Source organism: Pseudorca crassidens, chromosome 20, assembly GCF_039906515.1.
Source record: "Pseudorca crassidens isolate mPseCra1 chromosome 20, mPseCra1.hap1, whole genome shotgun sequence".
NCBI classification, from domain to species: domain Eukaryota; kingdom Metazoa; phylum Chordata; class Mammalia; order Artiodactyla; family Delphinidae; genus Pseudorca; species Pseudorca crassidens.
The window spans coordinates 16,801,362-16,819,432 of NC_090315.1; the positions used below are offsets into that span (position 1 = coordinate 16,801,362).

The 18,071-nt window shown below is 53.8% G+C and overlaps 4 protein-coding genes across 8 annotated transcripts in view; 1 reads left to right on the plus strand and 3 right to left on the minus strand.

Annotated features, from left to right (window-relative positions):
* Nucleotides 1-1,210: 1,210 nt before the first annotated feature.
* TBCB (tubulin folding cofactor B) lies at nt 1,211-9,529 on the minus strand. The gene is made up of 6 exons (XM_067720345.1): nt 9,176-9,529; nt 8,635-8,778; nt 5,190-5,286; nt 4,263-4,454; nt 1,638-1,710; nt 1,211-1,482 (listed from the first exon to the last, which is right to left on the minus strand). The coding sequence occupies exons 1-6, from the start codon at nt 9,287-9,289 to the stop codon at nt 1,368-1,370; spliced, it is 735 nt and encodes a 244-aa protein (XP_067576446.1). The 5' UTR covers nt 9,290-9,529; the 3' UTR covers nt 1,211-1,367.
* Nucleotides 9,530-9,701: 172 nt separating this feature from the next.
* Nucleotides 9,702-11,129, plus strand: POLR2I (RNA polymerase II subunit I). The gene is made up of 6 exons (XM_067720367.1): nt 9,702-9,976; nt 10,055-10,109; nt 10,402-10,475; nt 10,563-10,637; nt 10,745-10,796; nt 11,028-11,129. The coding sequence occupies exons 1-6, from the start codon at nt 9,918-9,920 to the stop codon at nt 11,088-11,090; spliced, it is 378 nt and encodes a 125-aa protein (XP_067576468.1). The 5' UTR covers nt 9,702-9,917; the 3' UTR covers nt 11,091-11,129.
* OVOL3 (ovo like zinc finger 3) lies at nt 11,109-17,500 on the minus strand. Its single transcript, XM_067720383.1, is given in 5 exon segments — nt 11,109-11,393; nt 11,909-12,040; nt 12,043-12,109; nt 12,894-12,958; nt 13,033-17,500. Coding segments are annotated over 5 exon segments (567 nt in total). The 5' UTR covers nt 13,127-17,500; the 3' UTR covers nt 11,109-11,184.
* A 147-nt stretch (nt 17,501-17,647) lies between these two features.
* WDR62 (WD repeat domain 62) overlaps nt 17,648-18,071 on the minus strand; it is a 46,011-nt gene continuing 45,587 nt past the window's right edge. For all 5 annotated transcript variants that reach the window (XM_067720087.1, XM_067720091.1, XM_067720089.1 and 2 more), the window contains one exon: nt 17,648-17,990. In XM_067720087.1, the coding sequence (XP_067576188.1) occupies nt 17,727-17,990 (264 nt within the window). In that variant the 3' untranslated portion in view covers nt 17,648-17,726. The remainder of the gene's footprint in view (nt 17,991-18,071) is intronic.

Here is an 18,071-nt window from a genome sequence, read left to right on the forward strand (position 1 = left end):
TATAAAGTAACCAGTTTTGTTTTGTAGATCGACAACTTCATTGATATGTGTGTGTGCGTGTGTGTATGTCTATCCCAGATGGGTGTTTGATGTGAATCTGAGCGTATCCTGTAAGTGTGACTCCCCTGTGTGGGGGGGACAGAATCTTTGTGCACTGACTGTATTTCTGTACATGTGACCTCTAGTGTCTGTGTTTCCGGTGTTTGAGTATGAGTCCAGGTGTGTGAATGTTCTGTGTATCTGAGTGGGTCCACGTACCTTACAGTGGGCATGAGAGGATGTATGCATCAGGCTGTATGTGCACGTGAGCAGCTTCCCCAAGGACCCCTTCAGCTCTCAAGCATTTCAACCTTATTCTGCTTACTGCGGTTGCTCCCACCAGTGCCAACTTCTTCTCCAGAAGCTATAATAAAGTCATTTTAACAATTAAGTAGAACCTCCCGAATAGTCATTCCATCAGGAATCCCTTCAAGGAGCTAATGAGGAGTCACTGCACATGCAGACATACACATGGTGGAACAGCCTCCCTAGAATGCCTGGGCTGCATGCACACGTCACATATCTGAGGGCGCAGACCTCTTTGCCCAGCTCTACGATGCTGTGAGGGGCCTCATGCTACTTCTAAAGACTTGAGATTTCTTTTTTCTTTTAAATATTAAGTGAACGGGTCCCCCACCCACCGGGACAGTGGTAGAACTACTTGTTGACCCCAATATCCCTTTTCCCCAGCTTCTGTAGCTGGAGGAACTTCTGATATTTGGCAAGGAAATGGCCACCCAGTATAAAAACTACATTTCCCAGCCACCTTTGCAACTACAAGTGGCCATGAGACAGAATTCTGGCCAATGAAATAGGAACAAGTTTTGAGTTGTATATACATATTCCTTAAAAACAAGGGGTAGGGCTTCCCTGGTGGCGCAGTGGTTGAGAGTCCGCCTGCCGATGCAGGGGACGCGGGTTCGTGCCCCGGTCCGGGAAGATCCCACATGCAGCGGAGCGGCTGGGCCCGTGAGCCATGGCCGCTGAGCCTGCGCGTCCGGAGCCTGTGCTCCGCAACGGGAGAGGCCACAACAGTGAGAGGCCCACATACCGCAAAAAATAAAAAAAATTTAAAAAATTGAAAAAAAACAAGGGGTATCCCCTCTCCTTCCCCTCACCTACCCAGCTGTCCCCAGCCCCCCCATAATCATTGAGTCTTCCAAACACTTCCCAGGTTTCCGGCAAATTTAATACATGTGTCTCAAAAGTCAATGGCGAGGGTCAAGTGAATAAAATAAAAATGGGGTCATGGGGAAAGGGCCATGGACACACACAGGGAAGGGCAATAGGTGAGTTAGCTGGAGCAGGGGGGTGCCCTTCCTTGGGCATCACATCTCGTCCAAACCGTAGTCCTCCTCGGGGAAGTCCCCCACTGTCACAACGGATGGCTTGACGAAGGCGCCGTACTTGGCCTGGCATTCAAAGTAGCGTTTCCCATTCACACTGCAGGGCATGATGGGGAAGGCAGTGTCAGAGGCCTCCTACTCCAGATGCCAGCATGGCTGGGCTCCCCCAGTAGTACATGTATGCACTTACACATAAATGCACACATACGCGCACAGAGGCACACACACAGACGCTACACGGGGGATCTCTACCTGCCATCGTTTTTCCCTAGCGGCTCATCATAGCGGACACCGATCCAGTAGCCAGGCTTGAAATCTGTAAGTCCTGCCCAGGGGAGAAATCCCAATGAAACCTCCTTAGGCAGTTCACCCCAGATTCGCACCTGCCCACTGAGTATAAAGCCTGTCCTGGCAAAAACCACTCCTTGCTACCACCCAGGACAACCACCACCTCCTGCCCACGTCAATATGGTAGCCCCCTTCACTGGTCTCCCTGTTCCTACCCTGACCCCCATTCACTCAACACCCCCAGCCAAAGGGGGCTCTGTAAAAATCAAAGGGAAACAGCACCACTGCCTTGTCCCAAATTCCTCAAAAACTGCCCGTCTTGCTCAGCATAAAACCCACACTGCTTATGGCCAAATGATTTCTGACAAGGGTGCCAAGACAGTCCAATGAGGAGAGAACAGTCTTTCCAACAAATCGTATTGGGTCAACTAGATATCCACATGCAAGAGAATGAAGTTGAACTCCTACCTCACACCATAACCCAAAATTAACTCAAAATGGGTCAAAGACCTAAATGTAATATGTAACACTATAACACCCTTAGAAGAAAACACAGGTTTAAATCTTTGTGACCTTCTATTAGGCATTGACCTCTTACATATAATGCCACATGCATAAGCAAAAAAAGAAAAAAAAATTGGACTTCATAAAAACCAAAAATGTTTGTGCTTCAAAGGACACTATCAAGACTGTAAAAAGACAATCAACCCACAGAATGGGAGAAAATATTTGCAGATCATATATCTGATAAAGGAATTGTATCTAGAATACATAAAGGACTCTTACAACTTGTTATGGGCTGTACCGTGTCCCCCGCAAGTTCACATGTTGAAGCCCTAACCCTCAGTAGCTGAGAATGTGACTGTATTTGGAGACAGGGCCTTTAAAGAGATAACTAAGTTAAAATAAGGCCATTAGGGTGGGATCTAATCCAGGCTGACTGACATCCTCATAAGAGGTTATCTGGACAAAGACTCCAGGGATGTGCTAGCCCACAGAGGAAAGAGGACACATGTGAGGACACACAGAGAGGGTGGCCATGTGCAAGCCAAGGAGAGAGGCCTAAGAAGAAATCAAACCTGCCAAAGCCTTAATCTTAGACTTCCCGCTTCCAGAACTGTGAGAAACAAATTTCTGTTTTTTAAGCCACCTGGTGTGTGGTACTTTGATACGGCAGCCCTAACACACCAATCAACAACAAAAAGACAAACCACCCAATTAAAAACTGGGCAAAAGATCTGAATAAGCCATCTCTCTAAAGAAGATCTACAAATGGCTGTTAAGCACCTGAAAAGAGGCTCAATATCATTGGCCATCACAGAAACGCAAATCAAAACCATAATGCTCTACCACTTCATACCCATTAGAATGACCGTAATCAAAAAGACAGGTAATAGTAAGTGCTAATGAGGGCGTGGATTAACTGGAGCCCTCATTCATCGCTGGTGGGAATGTAAAATAGTGCAGCCATTGTGGAAACAGTGTGGCAGCTCCTCAAAAAGTGAAAGAGTTACTCTGTGACCCAGCAATTCCACCCCTAGGTACAAAGAAATAAAAACACATGTCCGCACAAAAACTTAAACAAGGATACTCAAAGCAACGTTATTTGTAATAGCCAAAAAGTGGGAAGGAGCCAAATGTTCTTCAACTGATGAATGAATAAATAAAATGTGGTGTTGCATACAATGCAATATTATTTGGTAATAAAAAGAAATGAAATACTGCCACATACTACAACATGGATGATCCTTGAAATTATGGTTCTAGTGAAAGAAGCCAGTCTCAAAAGACCACGTATTATATGACTCCATTTAAATGAAACTTCCAGAATAGGCAAGTCTATAGAGACATAACATAGATTAGTAGCCAGCTATGTGGACTGGGGGCGCTGGGGTTTCAGAAATGGGGAGTAGCTGCTAATGGTTATAGCGTTTCCTTTTAGGGTGATGAAAATGTAAAACTGACTCTGGTGACGGTTGCACGATTCCTGTGAACTAAAAGCTAATGAATGATACTCTTTAAATGGGTGATTTTTTTTTTTGGCTGTGTGGCGCAGCTAGGAGGATCTTAGTTCCCCAACCAGAGACTGAATGTGGGCCCTTGGCAGTGATAGTGTGGAGTCCTAACCACTGGACCGCCAGGGAGTTCCCTAAATGGGTGAATTTTATGGTATATAAGTTTTATCTTAATAAAACTGTTATTAAAAAACCCAAAAAAACCCCACACTGCTCTCTCCTGTCTCCGAGGCCCAGCACAGTCCAGCCTTGCCCATGGCCCGGGTGTGCCCTGATCACTTCGGTCTGTGCTTCCCCTATCACAGGCCTAATAATTCTGCCTGTTTCCCCATCTCAGCTCTGACCACTGTGCCCCCAGGCTTTCACCTCAGAATTGATCCCTCTGGCCTCCACTTCCTCCATCACAATTCAGGTCATGTGGCCTCTGCTTCCCACTTCCCTGCCGTGAACATACCAGGCTGTCAGAGTTAGCCCCTGGGTCCGTCTCCCTTCCTGGACTGAGATCCCCTTGAGGGCTGGGTCCCCAGCACTGCCCACCTCAAGGCAGGACACAAGGCCCCGGTGAGCCACGTACCTACATACATGACGGTGCCCCGGCGAGGGGGCTGCCCAGGCGCCTGCACCTCACAGCGGCTGCCCACGGGGATGGCACTGGCCTGGGCCTCCTCCTCAGTAAGGCGCTGGGAGCTCTCGGCCTCCTGCTGTGCCCGCTCTTCTTCACTGTATCGACCTAGCTTGTTGCGCTTCAGGAAGGAGCGGACTGAGTCTGTGGGTGGGGTAGGGAGTGAGGGTCAGACATGGGAGACCACCTGGGAGACCTCTGGCCTAACGAGATAATCTGCCACCCGCACGGGGCCAACACTCCGAGGGAAACGCTTCCGTGCTGGGTGTTGAAGGGCTGTCACCCAAGCCCCCCAAGTCTCCCACCACAGCCCTGGCCTCTCCCCAGGACCCCTGGGCCTCCCCACAATCCCGAAACTAAGAGGAAGGTGCCTGCTTGCAGTCTTTCGCGGCACCCCATCCTCCCGTCCCTTCAGTATCATGCTTGCCTCCCCCCAGGCTCGGAAACCTTCATCTTCCCCACCACACATTCTCACCTGTCCCCACATGCCCGCACCCCATTGTCCTGTCGGTTCCACGTATTCTACCATGCTCTGTCCCCTACACCGTGCCCCCAGCGTGACCCTGACCGCCCCCCTATCTGACCCCACATACACACCCCAGACCTTCCTCTCAGGCCCCCTCTACTTTCTCATGGCCCTGTCTGCCTGCCTGCACTTGGCCACACCCCCCAGCCTCCATTCACACCTCATGCCCGTCCACCCCTGACTGTTCTCCCATGAGCCGTCTGTCCCCACGCCAACCTCACCCCGCCCCCTCCACTCCCCCATGCTTGCCTGCCCCACTGCCCACACCACCGACTCGCCCTCAGTGTCCCCGTCTATCCTGTCTGCTCCCCACCCCCTCCCCTAGCCCCCACCCCTCCTTGTGCACCCCGTACTTTGCCTCTGGTCGTAGGCTTCTTGTGAGATCTCGTATTTCTCCACCTTGGACATGTCCTCATACTCCCCAAGACGGGCACCGCTGTGGTCAATGACCTGTAGTGAGGGGAGGGAGGTCAGTGGGGATCAGGGTCTGGGCAGAGAGGCCTGGGATGCTGCGGGGGGCGAGTGTGGCTGCACGTTGGAGCGTTCCGTAGATTTAAGTCTCTCCTGTCTCGGAAAAACCACATTACTCTACCCTCACCTTTACCCCAGCCTTCTTGCCTGCCCTGAGCCCAGCCGAAGGGGTGAGAGCAGGTGTCTACAATGGCCATCTCCCTCTCTACCACCCATCCAAGGCCCTGGAGGCTGCATCTGCTTCCAGATGACCCCTACATACTGACATCCACATCACTGATGGCCCCAGGACACTGGAACCGAAGGGCAGAGCTCGGGCCTTGCTCATGAACCCTCCGGGCAGTGTGTCTATCCTCTCTGGACCTCTGGGACCCTCCTAGGCTGACCCCAACTTCCAGATCCTGGTGCATCTCTTCTGTACCACCCCCAACATTTATTCACTCATCACCTGATGAGCTCCTCCAAGGCACCCAGCTGGGCCCCGTGCTGGGTACTAGGGACACGGTACAAAAATAGATCAATTCCTGCCCTCAAGGAGTGCTCATTCTGCTGGGAGGCCAACCAGAAACAAATGCACAGAGATGGGTATTAAACACCAGATGACAACAAGGTTCTATGCAGACAAATACAACAAAGAGGCTTCTGGAAGGAGGGGATGTCTGAGACAGGCCTGAAGGAACAAGCACAAAGTCCCAGATGTAGAAATGTCTTTAGCTCCTTTGAGAAACAGCAGGGCCAGCACGGCGGCAGTGGAGTGAGCCAGGGGGAGAGTGGGAGACACAATAGATCACTGCAGACTTTGGCTTTTACCTAGAATGAGATGCAGCCAGGGAAGGGCTCAGCCAGGAAGGCTCTGATCTGACACAAGTGTTTACACGCTCCCTCAGCTGAGTGTGGGAAGCAGATGGAGGGGCACAGGGATGGGAGCAGGGAGACGGCTTGTGTGATGGTCCAGGAGGGAGAAGATGGAGGCTGGGCCAGGGTGGGGGCAGTGAGGGAGGAGAATCTGGATTCTGGATAGATTTTTGTGGGTGGAGCCCATGGATCTGCGGACAGATTAGATGTGGGTGTGAGGGAAAGACAAGGGTGAGGAACACCCTAAAGCATTTGGCCTGAGTCACTGGGCAAAACTGAAACGGCCCTTATTTCTGGCTAACGATCACTAAGAAGTTCCACTTTCTGTATCAGGGGTTTTTCTAAGTTTGAGGTTGCTGTCATTCGTTGTTGCAAGAAATATGTGTGAGGGCTTCCCTGGTGGCGCAGGGGTTAAGAATCTGCCTGCCAATGCAGGGGACATGGGTTTGAGCCCTGGTCCAGGAAGATCCCACATGCCGCAGGGCAACTAAGCCTGTGCACCACAACTACTGAGCCTGTGCTCTAGAGCACACGAGCCACAACTACTGAAGCCCGCGCGCCTAGAGCCTGTGCTCCGCAACAAGAGAAACCACCACAATAAGCCTGCTCACTGCAACAAAGAGTAGCCCCCCGCTCGCCATAACTAGAGAAAGCCGCGTGCAGCAACGAAGACCCAACGCAGACAAAAATAAATAAATAAATTTAAAGAAAAGAAATATGGGTGATATTTATAAACAGAAAAAGAATTTTAGAAAAAATACAAATTCTCCAGAGGCTCCACCTCTGGGAAACTTTCCTTGTATGGCCTCAGAAGTCAGCACCCTGTCTATACCTGAATCCATGTGTGAAACCCTCCTGTTTGAGGAGGCCACTGCCCTGCCTGACCCCCCAGCATCCCAAGGCTGAGACTGCCCAGGTCAGTCCAAAGTCAGTCCTATGGGCTCAGCACAGTCCCGACCTGCTCCCACAATGGTCCAGGACCCATAACCTCAACTGGACTATGGAAGCAGTCTCCTCCTTGGTCTCCCTACTCCTCTGTCCTCCACTGTCTGTTCCCCACATGCAATCAGAGGGAGCCTGTGAACACCTGAGTCAGACCAGGACCCTCCTGGCTCAGAGTCCTCCCCTGGCTTCCACTTCCCACCAAAACAGGACAGGTCACTCTTCAGCCCCTGTACCCCACTCTGCTCCCTCCCACCTCAGAGTGTTTGCACATGTTGTGCCCTCCTCCTGAAGCACGCTTTCCCCTTCTTCAGTTAACTTCAGGTCTCTGTTCAGGCAGCACCTCCTCCAGGAAGTCCTCCTGGATCTCATTGATGGGTCAGGTTCCCCAGTATAGGATCTCCCAGCTCTGTGATCTCCTCCTGCATGGCCCTCATCTCACTAACCCTTTACATTTGTTCCCGTGAATATTTAGCTAACGCCTACCGCACTCACTGGACAGAGCTAAAACACAGACCTTCCCAGACTTGATTCACAGCTATATCCCTGGCATAATGTGGATGCTCAGTGAACAGTTATGAATAATTGAAAGAGACAAAAAAGACCCAGTTCTCTGGGTACACTAACTTCTGGAGCCATGCAGACTGAAGTAAAAATTCTAGCTATGTCTCTCCTCAGGAAAGTAAATTCCATACTGAAACTAAGTTTTCTCTTCCGCAAAATAGGGTTAATTACGCCATTTTCCAAGTATTATTTTATGCATTCAACTCATCATTCAACAATGTTTCACTGAGCATCCTCTCTGTGCCAGACACTGTTCCAGGTATTGGAGAAAAATACACAGTATGCCACAGGTGATTAGTGAGAAGGACAAAAATCAAAGAAAGTGGGAAAGGGAGGAGGTTTAAATTTTATACTGAGGGCAATGAAGCCCTCACACCCGGAAGGTGACATTTAAGTAAAGACTGGAAGGAAGGAGTGAGCCATGTGGGCATAGAAAAAAGAAACATTCAGGCACAGAGAACAGCACATGCAAAGTTCACCTGGGATGCTAGGACGTCTGCAGAGTTTTGGGGGGGCGGGGAAGACTGAGGACAGAGAGGATGATGTGAGCTGATGCATGCAGAGGTCCTCTGTGTTCTGGCTTCTCCCAATATGTGAGCCTCTTTGCTCACCCTGACCCACCTCACACTCTGTTCCCTCTGCCTGGAATGCCCCTCCTGCCTCTTCTCTTAGGTCATCCTTCAGATCTCAACTCAGGCATCCCTAACTTCAGGAAGTCCCTTCTGATACCCCGAGGTGGGGTCAGGCACCTCTTCTGGATGCCTCCAGTCCCCTAGGCTTTTCTCAGCCCAGTCCAGACCAATCTGGCTGCCAATGTCTGGTGATGGGTCTGTCTCTCTCACTGCTGGACTGGGAGCTCCATGCGGTTAGGGCCTATTTTGGTTATCACACAGCGCAAAGCACATCAAGCATCTATTGAATAAATAAATGAACGGAGGGGAGGGATCCCAGGTAGGGAGGCCTCACATGGATGCGACAGCCGTCATCTACGGGGTAAGAGCCCAGCAGTGCATCCTCCTGATCCAGCTTGCTGTAGAACTTGTCGTCAGGTCCATACAGCTCCAATTCCATGCAAGAAGCAGGGCTGCCCACAACCAGCTGTAGTTTACACTGTGGGGATAACAAGATGGGGAGGCGGGGACGAGGTGGAAGGCTGTCAGTGGCCCCACTCGCTGACCTGAGGCTCCGCCCTTTGTATCAATAACCATCACCCATTCCTCGCTCCTCCAAGAGACCTACCATTTAGGACCCACCTGGTTATCCCTGGCCCCACCTCCTCTGGTCTTGCCCCCACTCCCTGAAACCTCTTTTTTCCTCTGGCCCCGCACCCATTCTCTGGAACCTCAGGTTCCCTCTGGCCCCGCCCGCTGAGGTCCAGTCCAGAATCTCTGCAACCTCGGCTTATCTCTAGCCCCTTCCCTGCGCTGGGGAAGACCCTCCATTTCTTATTGGTCCCGCCCCCTCAACACTAGCCCCGCCCCTCAGGACCCCGCCCCCACGGCCACACCTTGAACTCAGCTATGGTGAGGCTGCGACTGTACCGCTTCTGGGAGCGAAAACTGTTGAGTGAGCTGCTGATGAAAATGTTCACTGTAGGCGCCGACAACCCCGTCACCTCCATCTCGCCGCGCCCTGCGGGGTCCCGCAACCCAGTCAGCCGCCTCACACCGGCTCCGCAGCCGCCGCCGCCGCCGCCGCTTCTGGGATATCAGCCCCTCCCCCTGCTCCCGGACCTGGCCAATCGCCGCGTCTCTTCGCCGCCGCCTGGAAGAAGTCCTGGGTAGGCCCAGCCAATCCTGAGAAGTCTCTCACAGTGCAGAGTTCTTCCAATAGCGTCACGGGAAACGGCCTGGCGGGCGAAGGCTGAAGCCGAGAGGAAGGACTGGCAAGAGCTACCCCTGTCCGCGCATGTGCACTGGCCTTCAACCTGCAAAGAGCCAAGGCCTCTCCATTTACACTCAGCACTTTGAGGGTTACGTGACGCATCATTTTTCCCGGTTCTCGTACCACACTATTCTGTAAACTGGGGAAGAAAGGCCCAGAAGTTGGAAGCCATATTCTAGGATATCAAACGATTGAAGCAAGTAATTAATCAAACCTCAGCTCAGATCAGCCAGCACAAAGCCACTGGGAGCCATTACATGTGCGCAGCTCCGCCCCTCTTTTGGCGAAGCTAAGAGATCTGACCCTTCCCGCGACCTGTCGCGCGGCTGAGCAAGCGCTGAAGGCTAGGCGGGCAGTGAGTCGCCATGGAACCCGATGGGACCTACGAGCCGGGCTTCGTGGGTATTCGATTCTGCCAGGAATGGTGAGACCCGGCCAGCACTGTGGAAGGGGAGCAAGTAGTGGCCCCAGTACTGACCTCAGACCTCCCCCCTCCCCACAGTAACAACATGCTTTACCCCAAGGAGGACAAGGAGAACCGCATTCTGCTGTACGCGGTGAGCGCGAGCCAGCCGGGCGCCCCGGTGTTCCGTGACCGGCCCACAGGTTCCCAACGTGGCCCGGCCCTACTCCCAGTGCCGCCCCATCCTGATCTACCCTCCCAACTGTCCCCCTAGTGAACCCGACTTTCTCGTCTTGCCCATCCGCGACGTGATTCTCGATTACACCCAATGATCCCAACCTCAAGACTCCATCCCCTAGTTATCCCCTCGGGGGAAGGCCATGCCCTCCCAGTCCCATCGGGGATCTCTCTGTGACCCCCTTCCCGCCACTCTCGCCCTCTCGCAGTGCCGGAATTGTGATTACCAGCAGGAAGCCGACAACAGCTGCATCTACGTCAACAAAATCACGCACGAAGTGGAGTGAGTGGCAGGGCCCGAGCTCGGAGACGGGGTTGTTGGCTTGGAAGGCCCGGTCTAAGCATACTTATTCACCCTTTATTCCCTCAGCGAACTGACCCAGATCATCGCTGACGTGTCCCAGGACCCCACGTTGCCGCGGACCGAAGACCACCCTTGCCAAAAGTGAGCGCGCAGCTGGTATTGGGGAGGGAAGGTGGCTCATCCTCACCGGACGGAGAAGGGAGGAGGGAAAGGTATGGCAGGCTCTGAGTGGCTGACTGTCCTCTCAGGTGCGGTCACAAGGAGGCGGTGTTCTTCCAGTCACACAGTGCCCGGGCCGAGGTGAGTGGTGAGAGCAAGGCTTTAGGAGTGACCTGGGCCTGGTCCTTCCCAGGGGTGGGGATACCAATATTGGGGAGATCCTGCCCTTCCAGGCATCTCGAGCTGGACCTTTAGTAGTGGGGAAAGCCCCCTAGTCTGTTCTTTTGGGGTGAGGCTTCTCTGGATGGAGGTTCGTGTTGTACCCAGCCCTGTGGATCCAGACCCTTCCTAACCGTACATCCTTTCTGCCAGGATGCCATGCGCTTGTATTACGTGTGCACAGCCCCACACTGCGGCCACCGCTGGACCGAGTGAACCACTCTCCCCCTTGTGTAATAAATGCTGTGTTCTATGCGTGCCTTTCCTCTGTTTATTTCCCTCTCATGGGTTGGACACAGGGTTCCCAGTCTCAAGCAGCGTGGTGCAGGGTGCGGTGCTGCGCGTAGGCGTCAGGCCTCGAGCTGGTGAAGCCGCAGTCCTCACACACATGTAACTTCTCACGGCGCTCACGATAAGCGTAGCTGGCCAGCTGTCCGTGTGCCTTGGCAAGATGCACTTCAAGTGAGCAGCGCTGCGTGAATGCTTTCCCGCAAGCTCCGCAGCGGAATGGCCGGATCCCTGCGTAGGTGGGCCAGAGGGAGAGAGGACAGACAGGGCAATGGCCCCCAGACCAGCACCCTCCGACCTCGCCCTCCATGAGCATTCCCCCTTTCCTACTCCAGGTTCGCCAGACCTCGGCCTGCTTCCCACCATCTGCTACCTCCACCCCGTGCAAACGTGGGAGCTGTGTGTCCCCACCCTCCTCACCAGGATGTTCCTTCCCCTGGAGGAGAAGGAGGGAGGCTTTCCCTTGCACCCTTCAATATGCGACCTGAATCCTGTAACCAGTACCTGTTTTCTCTTTGTATCGCTCAGCAGGCCCCCACCTTGGCACCACCCCAACACCCACTGGCTGGGAGCTGAGGTGCATGGTATTCCCAGCCTCCTGAAGGCTGAGTCTCTGCCCCACTAACACATGCCCCACTTGTGCACGGAACTCAAGTGCACAGAAACTCCACATCCCATGCACCTCCCTCCATTTCGTTCCATCCCCCCCCAGCAGCGCCTCCCAGTCAGTCCCTGCCGCCGCTTACCCATGTGAGTCCTCACGTGCCGCTTGAGGTCAAAGGCGTCGTGAAAGCCCTTGCCACAGTAGTGGCACACGTGGTGGTGGGCAGGGCTGTGGCACTTGAGGTGCCGGGTCAGCATCCGCTGCAACGGGAAGCCTTGGGGCAGAGGGGGCAGCCAGGCATCCCAGGGCCCCTAGGAGTGGCAGTCATTGTGCCCTGGGAGGGCTGTGGGAGGGACATGGGAGTTAGGACCCCACCCCACCCCTCCACTGGACCAAATGGAGCACCTAGAACTGGGAACCAAGGAGGTCTGGGAAGGCTGGAGACTGCAGTTTGTGCGTGCTTATGCCACCCTCTCCCCAAGGTCTTCACTGACCACCCTGCCCCCCATCGCCCTTTGTTTTCTATTTCTCCATAGTACATACCATCTTCCAACATAATATTTTTTTCCCCAATTTTATTATCTATACCTGCAGCTCCCACCAGATTATAAGCTTCAGGAAGGAATGAGTTTTTGTCTTACTCCTCAACACCCATTGCCTAGGACAGTCCTGGCTCCCAATAAAAACTGAAATAATCTCCAGCACATTTACATCCCGCCTAGGGCTTTCCTTCTTCCAGTGCACGCACAGCTGAGTATCCCTTCTGAGAGACCCCAAAGCTCCTCCCCCATCCCCCATCCAGCTCCTGTCACCTTGTCTGATTCTCTGACATAATGCAAACCACCACCCATTATTGGTTTGAATCCTGTTCTTCTGCCCCACTGGGCAGAGAATCCCTGGGGGCAGGGGCTGTGGCTGCCCACCCTGGGGAAAGGGTACTTGGGGTGAGGGCTAACAGTGAGCCCACTACTAAAAAAGAAAAGGCATTTCCAGCAGAGAGGACAATGGGTGGGAAGGTCCCGAGGCTGGAGTGGCACGAGGGGGTGAGGGGCAGGCAGGTTCTCTGGAGGCTGAGAGCGGGCAGGGGTGAAACTGAGCAGGGTCTTGTGGGCCAGCTGCAGACTCACTGCTGCCCAAGAGTCCCGGAGGCCAGAAGACTGGTGTGCCAGTGGCCCTCCCAGCCTGCTGCAGTCTGAGGAGAGAAGCCAGATGATGATGCTTTGTGTCTCCCCTGCCCCTCACCTCTAGGCCCAGTGAGGGGCCCACCTGGGACATAGGCATGTCCCCGGAGCTGGTCAGGCAGGTGGCCCCAGTTGGGTGGCTGTGGACGCCAACTCCTGACCAGGAAGGCGCGGGGCATCACCACCGGGAACAGCTCCCCCCCACACAGGGCTGCTTCCTCCACCTGCTGTCAGACCTCAGGCCCAGGAGGACTATTCCAAGTGGGAAGGGAGGGGGAAGTCACAGAGAGGTCTCATTCTCTCCATGCAAATTTTGTGACAGGCCCAGGGGGCAGACTTAGCTGGCTCCAGTTACCTCTGCCTTGGGCCCTGCCATTCCTCCGCCTTCTCCTCTGCCAGGTTCCTGAGGGTACTCTCCAGCCTCCAGGGGAAGACAAGCACTAGGGCCCCCCGGGAGGTCAAGCAAGGGCAAGACTGGAACCTAAGCAGCCCTTGGGGGTGGAGAGAGGAAACAGAGACCCCAGTGGGGCTGAGTGTTTTTCCATATTACCAGCAGACCTGAGGGTCTGTTTGCCAAGCAAATCAGTCACTACCTGACATCCAACAGCCTGCTTGGTTATTCAAATCACAGCAGCCGTCTGAGGAAGCAGAGGAGGGGGTGACTGTGATTGCTTGCTCCAGAGGGTGGAGAGACAGCAGGGTCCAATTGGTAAGGTCAAAGTGAGGATCCAGCCTGTGCATCTTCAGGCGGGAAACTCTACCTCTCTGATCCGCAGATGCCCAGAGCCGACGTTCAGCCGGAAGCACTGTTCAAGTGTATGGGGTATCACAATACTGGTTTGTTACTAGTGCAGCTCCTAGTAACTCCCTCACTCTCCTACGGTCCAGGAACTATAAGGGGTCACCTGACACAGCCAGGGGCTCCCAGGACCCTTACCCCAGCACTCTGGCCAGGCTCCGTTCTAGATTGGTCATTGGCTTCTTAGCCAGGGGTTAAGGATTTTGAATATTCCCCATGCAGTTACTTTCACTTATTCACCCAACAATTTTCTGATCTCCAACTATAGGCCTGGCCTAGCTCAGCACTGAAAATGACATAAAGGTCCATGGGGGAGACACACCAGTGACAGTCCAGAATGACCAAGGCTGTGATGGGGGAAGCACAGGCAGAGTGACCCAAGCTTCAATGAGGAAAAGCCAGGGGGCTCAGGGGACCCAGAAGAGGCTCCTGATCCAGTCTAAGGGTTCAGGGATGACTTCCTAGGTGTGAGCCTTGAAGGAAGAAGAGGTTTCTGGTAAACAGGGAGGGTTTTCCAGGCAGAGCAACAGTCTATAAAAGGCTTGATGGTGAAAGAAGCAATACTTATTCATTTCTTCACATTCCCTGAGAGTCAGTCCGGCTAAATTCATTTGCGGAAGCAACAGAGGAAGCGCTGGAAGCCTGCTGGCCCAGAGCTTTGCCACTTTCTCTCTGCAGGACCTGGGGCAAGTCACATCTTGTCTTGCTGAGCCTGTTTCTTCATCTGGAAATGGGACTGAGTCTTCCTAGTTTGTGTTGAAAATCCATGTAGATCACCCAGGGCGAGGATCTGGCATGCAGCAGACATATAAATGCGGGTTGTTCAAAAGTCTTGAAGGGTGGGGTGGCTAGGCAAGCATCTGAGTTTCAATCAGCCCATGTAAAATGGGTTTTTTTTTTTTGGCTTCACTGCATGGCTTGCGAGATCTTAGTTCCCTGACCAGGGATCAAACCTGTGCGCCCTGCAGTGGAAGGGTGGTGTCTCAACCTCTGGACTGCCAGGGATGTCCCTGTAAAGTGGGATTTTAAGTGTCTCCATCTCCCAATTGTTGGACTTAACGCAGCTGTGACTGGTGTGCCTGGCCTGGGTCGGCAGCCCAGTATCTAGGACCTGACCGACGCAGGGCCAGATGCACTGGGGCCAGAGGCACTGAAGAACAAGCCAGTGAGCAGGTTATGGGAGCCATTTTGTTTGTCTCAGGTGCCCAGTTCTCCATGCCCAACACCACATCTCTTGGGACAACTGGTTCCTGAGTTGTTGCTGAAAACACATTAGGGAAAAACCCTGGGGCCGGCTATCTTTACTTGCCCCCAGGTCCCTTTTCTGTCCTGCTCTATGTCCTGGGAAGCTGACCTGGGTGGTCAGTATCATTTGGGCTCCTGGGCCCTCTGGCTTCCAGTGGGGTTTAGACAATGGGGAGCCTGGCAGAAGATGGGGGAGGGGTTCCCCCAACTCCCTCCCTGTGGGGTTGCCAGGAACACAACTCCCCTCAGGGCAGCTGTCTCCAGGATTTGCTCTTCTGGGTTCCACTTTGCTCCCTTGTGCCTTGTGTGGGGAGTAACACCTCTCCTCTGTTACCAGTCTAGGGTCATGCACTGGCCCTGAGGTTTCCCTGTTCCCTGTCCACTTCTCTGCAAATGATCTCTCTGCTAAGCTCTCTTTCAAATATCCCACGTGAGCATGCTGTCCTCTTGCTGCTGGCGCACTGTCGCATGCACACACATTCATCAGCTGTGGTTTCTTAACCAGTCGGTTTGTCTGAGGAAAGTCTGGTCCTTCCAGGGCTGAAGAGCTTGGCATTACGAGGTGGAGACTGGCAGACACACTGGATCCTACCAGCCCACCTTCCTTTTGTGCTGAGAGAACCCAATTTTGTTGCAACAGTAACAGGCCCAGGACAGGGGAGGTGGCTGGTCCAAGGAAATTAAAGGCATCTCCAATCCTGTTGCCTGCAACTGCTCTGAAAGCGGAGGCATCTAAGAAGGCTTTGCACTTTTTCCCCACTATCCTGGTGGCTGCCCTGCTTTGTGTCTTTGCTCCTGGTTGGGTGAAGGTGTACTGCTGAGAGCTATGGCAGCCATGTTGCCACCATGAGGGCCTAAGCTGGAGAGTGAAACTCAGACTCACAGAGGGTGAAATACAGCAGGAACAGAATCAAGAGTAACAAATGTCCCTTTAGCTTGGGGCCCCTTAAGCCAGGTGTTTGCTACCTGGAGTTGAAGAGTTAACTATGATACAGGGTGGGAGGAGGGGTAAAATCAATGAGGGACCGAGGCTCAAGGTGGTCCCCTGGGTGTCCAGGGTCCTGGAAACCAAACACCTCAGAGATCTTAGGCACCTGTGGCCGAGGCAGGCAGGGGCAGGTCAAGTGGGTCTCCAGTCTGCAGGGGTGGCCAGTGGGCCGGGGCAGGGAGAGGGAGCCTTGAGAAATAAACAATACTGGGCATCTTCCCAAACACCAAGATCAGGCATTTTATTTAGGGGAAAAAAACTGTATTGTGAATGTGTCTTGGACTTAAATGTCATGAAGCAACAAGGCCCTGCCCAGTGGGACCCATTCTTCCTCCCACCTCCTCTCCTACCCTCGTCCTGAGCTCACTCCATTCCAGCCTGCTGGCTTCACTGCTATTCCTTTCATGTACGTCTGAGCTTGCCATGGGGCCTTTGCACCGGCCTTTGTCTGCCTGGATACTTGCCTGAGTGTCCACACGGCCTGTGCCCTCTATCAAGCCTCAGCTCCAACATCACCTAAGAAAGTCCTGTAACCAGCACAGGGAATGCCCTCAGTTTACCTACAGTTAGACAGTTATTTTAATTTCTGTCGTGTTTCACTTTCTAGAAGGTGAATGCCACGAGGGCAGATGCTTTGCTTGTCCTGTTCCTTGATCTACCCCTACCGTGTAGAGCAGTGACAGCAGCTGGGACCAGCAATTCCTCGGGGCTGGTAGGATTTTTTTCAACAACTGCATGATTGGTTCAGTGTTTACAGGGCCAACAGAGAGCCACGTCCTCATGTTAAAGAGTCTGGCTCTACCACCAGGCAAGCCTCATTTGACTCTCAACTCTATGGGACCCGAGGCAAGGCACTGGATCTCTCTGAGCCTGTTTCTGGTGGGCCGTGATCACCAAACAGAGCAGTGAGGAACTCACAGGCAAGTGGGGGTTCAGGCCAAGCAGGCTGCACAGTACGACTGTGCTCTAGGAGGGTTCTGCTCCTGCCGGCTTCCTTTTTACAGACTTGGGACAGTGAGGGCTTTTGTTGTCACAAGAGTGTCCTTCTTAGCAGACTTGCCACGTGGCTAGATGCCTGCTGCCTAGGGAAGCTGGTACCAGTGCTGGGAGCTCATGGGATGTTGAAGCTGGACACAGTCTTGCTGGGGAAGAAATTACTGGTCCCAGCTGCTGGGTGGCCTAGGTATGCTCCCTGGATTTGTCCTTCCTCACTTTACCCTGCTGCAAATGGGAACAAAAGCCTGAAGCTCATAGGATCCAGCATGGGACTGGCCCAGGGGCCGTGAGCCAGTGTTGTGGCAGTATGTGAACTGGTGGCCAGGGTCTGGGACATGGTGATCACAGAGGCTCCAGTGGGTTCTTGCGCATCAGTAGGGGGCAGAGAAGAAGGGCTGGCCCCTCCCTAGAGTACAGCTGGGCCCCACTGGGCAAGGACCACATGTGACTCCACAGCAGCTCAGTGGGCTGGGGACAGGTGACGTGGGAGCCAGGTGCTGGGGTCATCATTATTGCAGCTCCCCAACAGTCCTGTGTTGACCACGACAGAGTCCTGGAACAGGGCCTGGCACCGGGGCATCTGTGAGTTCCCTGGGCTCTCTACCCTCTCTCCCTGCATCCATCTGAAGGGGGCTTTGTGGATGCGCCAGAACAGGCACCAGGAACCACTCCTCCAAGCTGTCAGTTTATTTGCGTAAAGTAACTATTTCTTCAGAAGCAGCAGGGCTGCGGTGGAGGGGGCTGCTGGCTCTCAGTCCCCCCGTGCCTTCCTCCGCACGGCCTGCACCAGCAGCTCTGAGTAGTGTTCCAGCAGGGCACGCAAGTCTGGGCTGGCCAGGGGGCACAGTATAGGTGGGGAGGGGGGGCCTGGGTTGGGCAGGGCCTGGGCTGGGGCCACATCGGTCCCAACCAGCCAGTCGTTGGCCTCTAACTGGCTGTGGATCCAAAGGAAAGTGGAGGCCAGCTCAGTCCGTGCCTGCCGCTGCTCGGCGCCCACCTCGTCACTGGAGACCATCTGCAAGGGGCGCCCATCTTGTTAGGGGCCACCTGGGCCAGGCAGTGCCAGGGAGCCCCTCAGTCCTTTCCCCTGACCCTG

Bases quoted from the DNA above. Each gene is read 5' to 3' on its own strand.
- TBCB (XM_067720345.1), bottom strand. From the start codon at position 9,289: ATGGAGGTGACGGGGTTGTCGGCGCCTACAGTGAACATTTTCATCAGC. The intron at 5,287-8,634 runs GTGAGGCCTCCC...CCCTCACTACAG, and splicing joins ATGACGGCTGTCGCATCCAT to GTCATTGACCACAGCGGTGC. The intron at 1,483-1,637 runs GTAGAGATCCCC...CATGCCCTGCAG, and splicing joins CTAGGGAAAAACGATGGCAG to TGTGAATGGGAAACGCTACT.
- POLR2I (XM_067720367.1), top strand. From the start codon at position 9,918: ATGGAACCCGATGGGACCTACGAGCCGGGCTTCGTGGGTATTCGATTC. The intron at 10,476-10,562 runs GTGAGTGGCAGG...TTATTCCCTCAG, and splicing joins AAAATCACGCACGAAGTGGA to CGAACTGACCCAGATCATCG. The intron at 10,638-10,744 runs GTGAGCGCGCAG...CTGTCCTCTCAG, and splicing joins GAAGACCACCCTTGCCAAAA to GTGCGGTCACAAGGAGGCGG.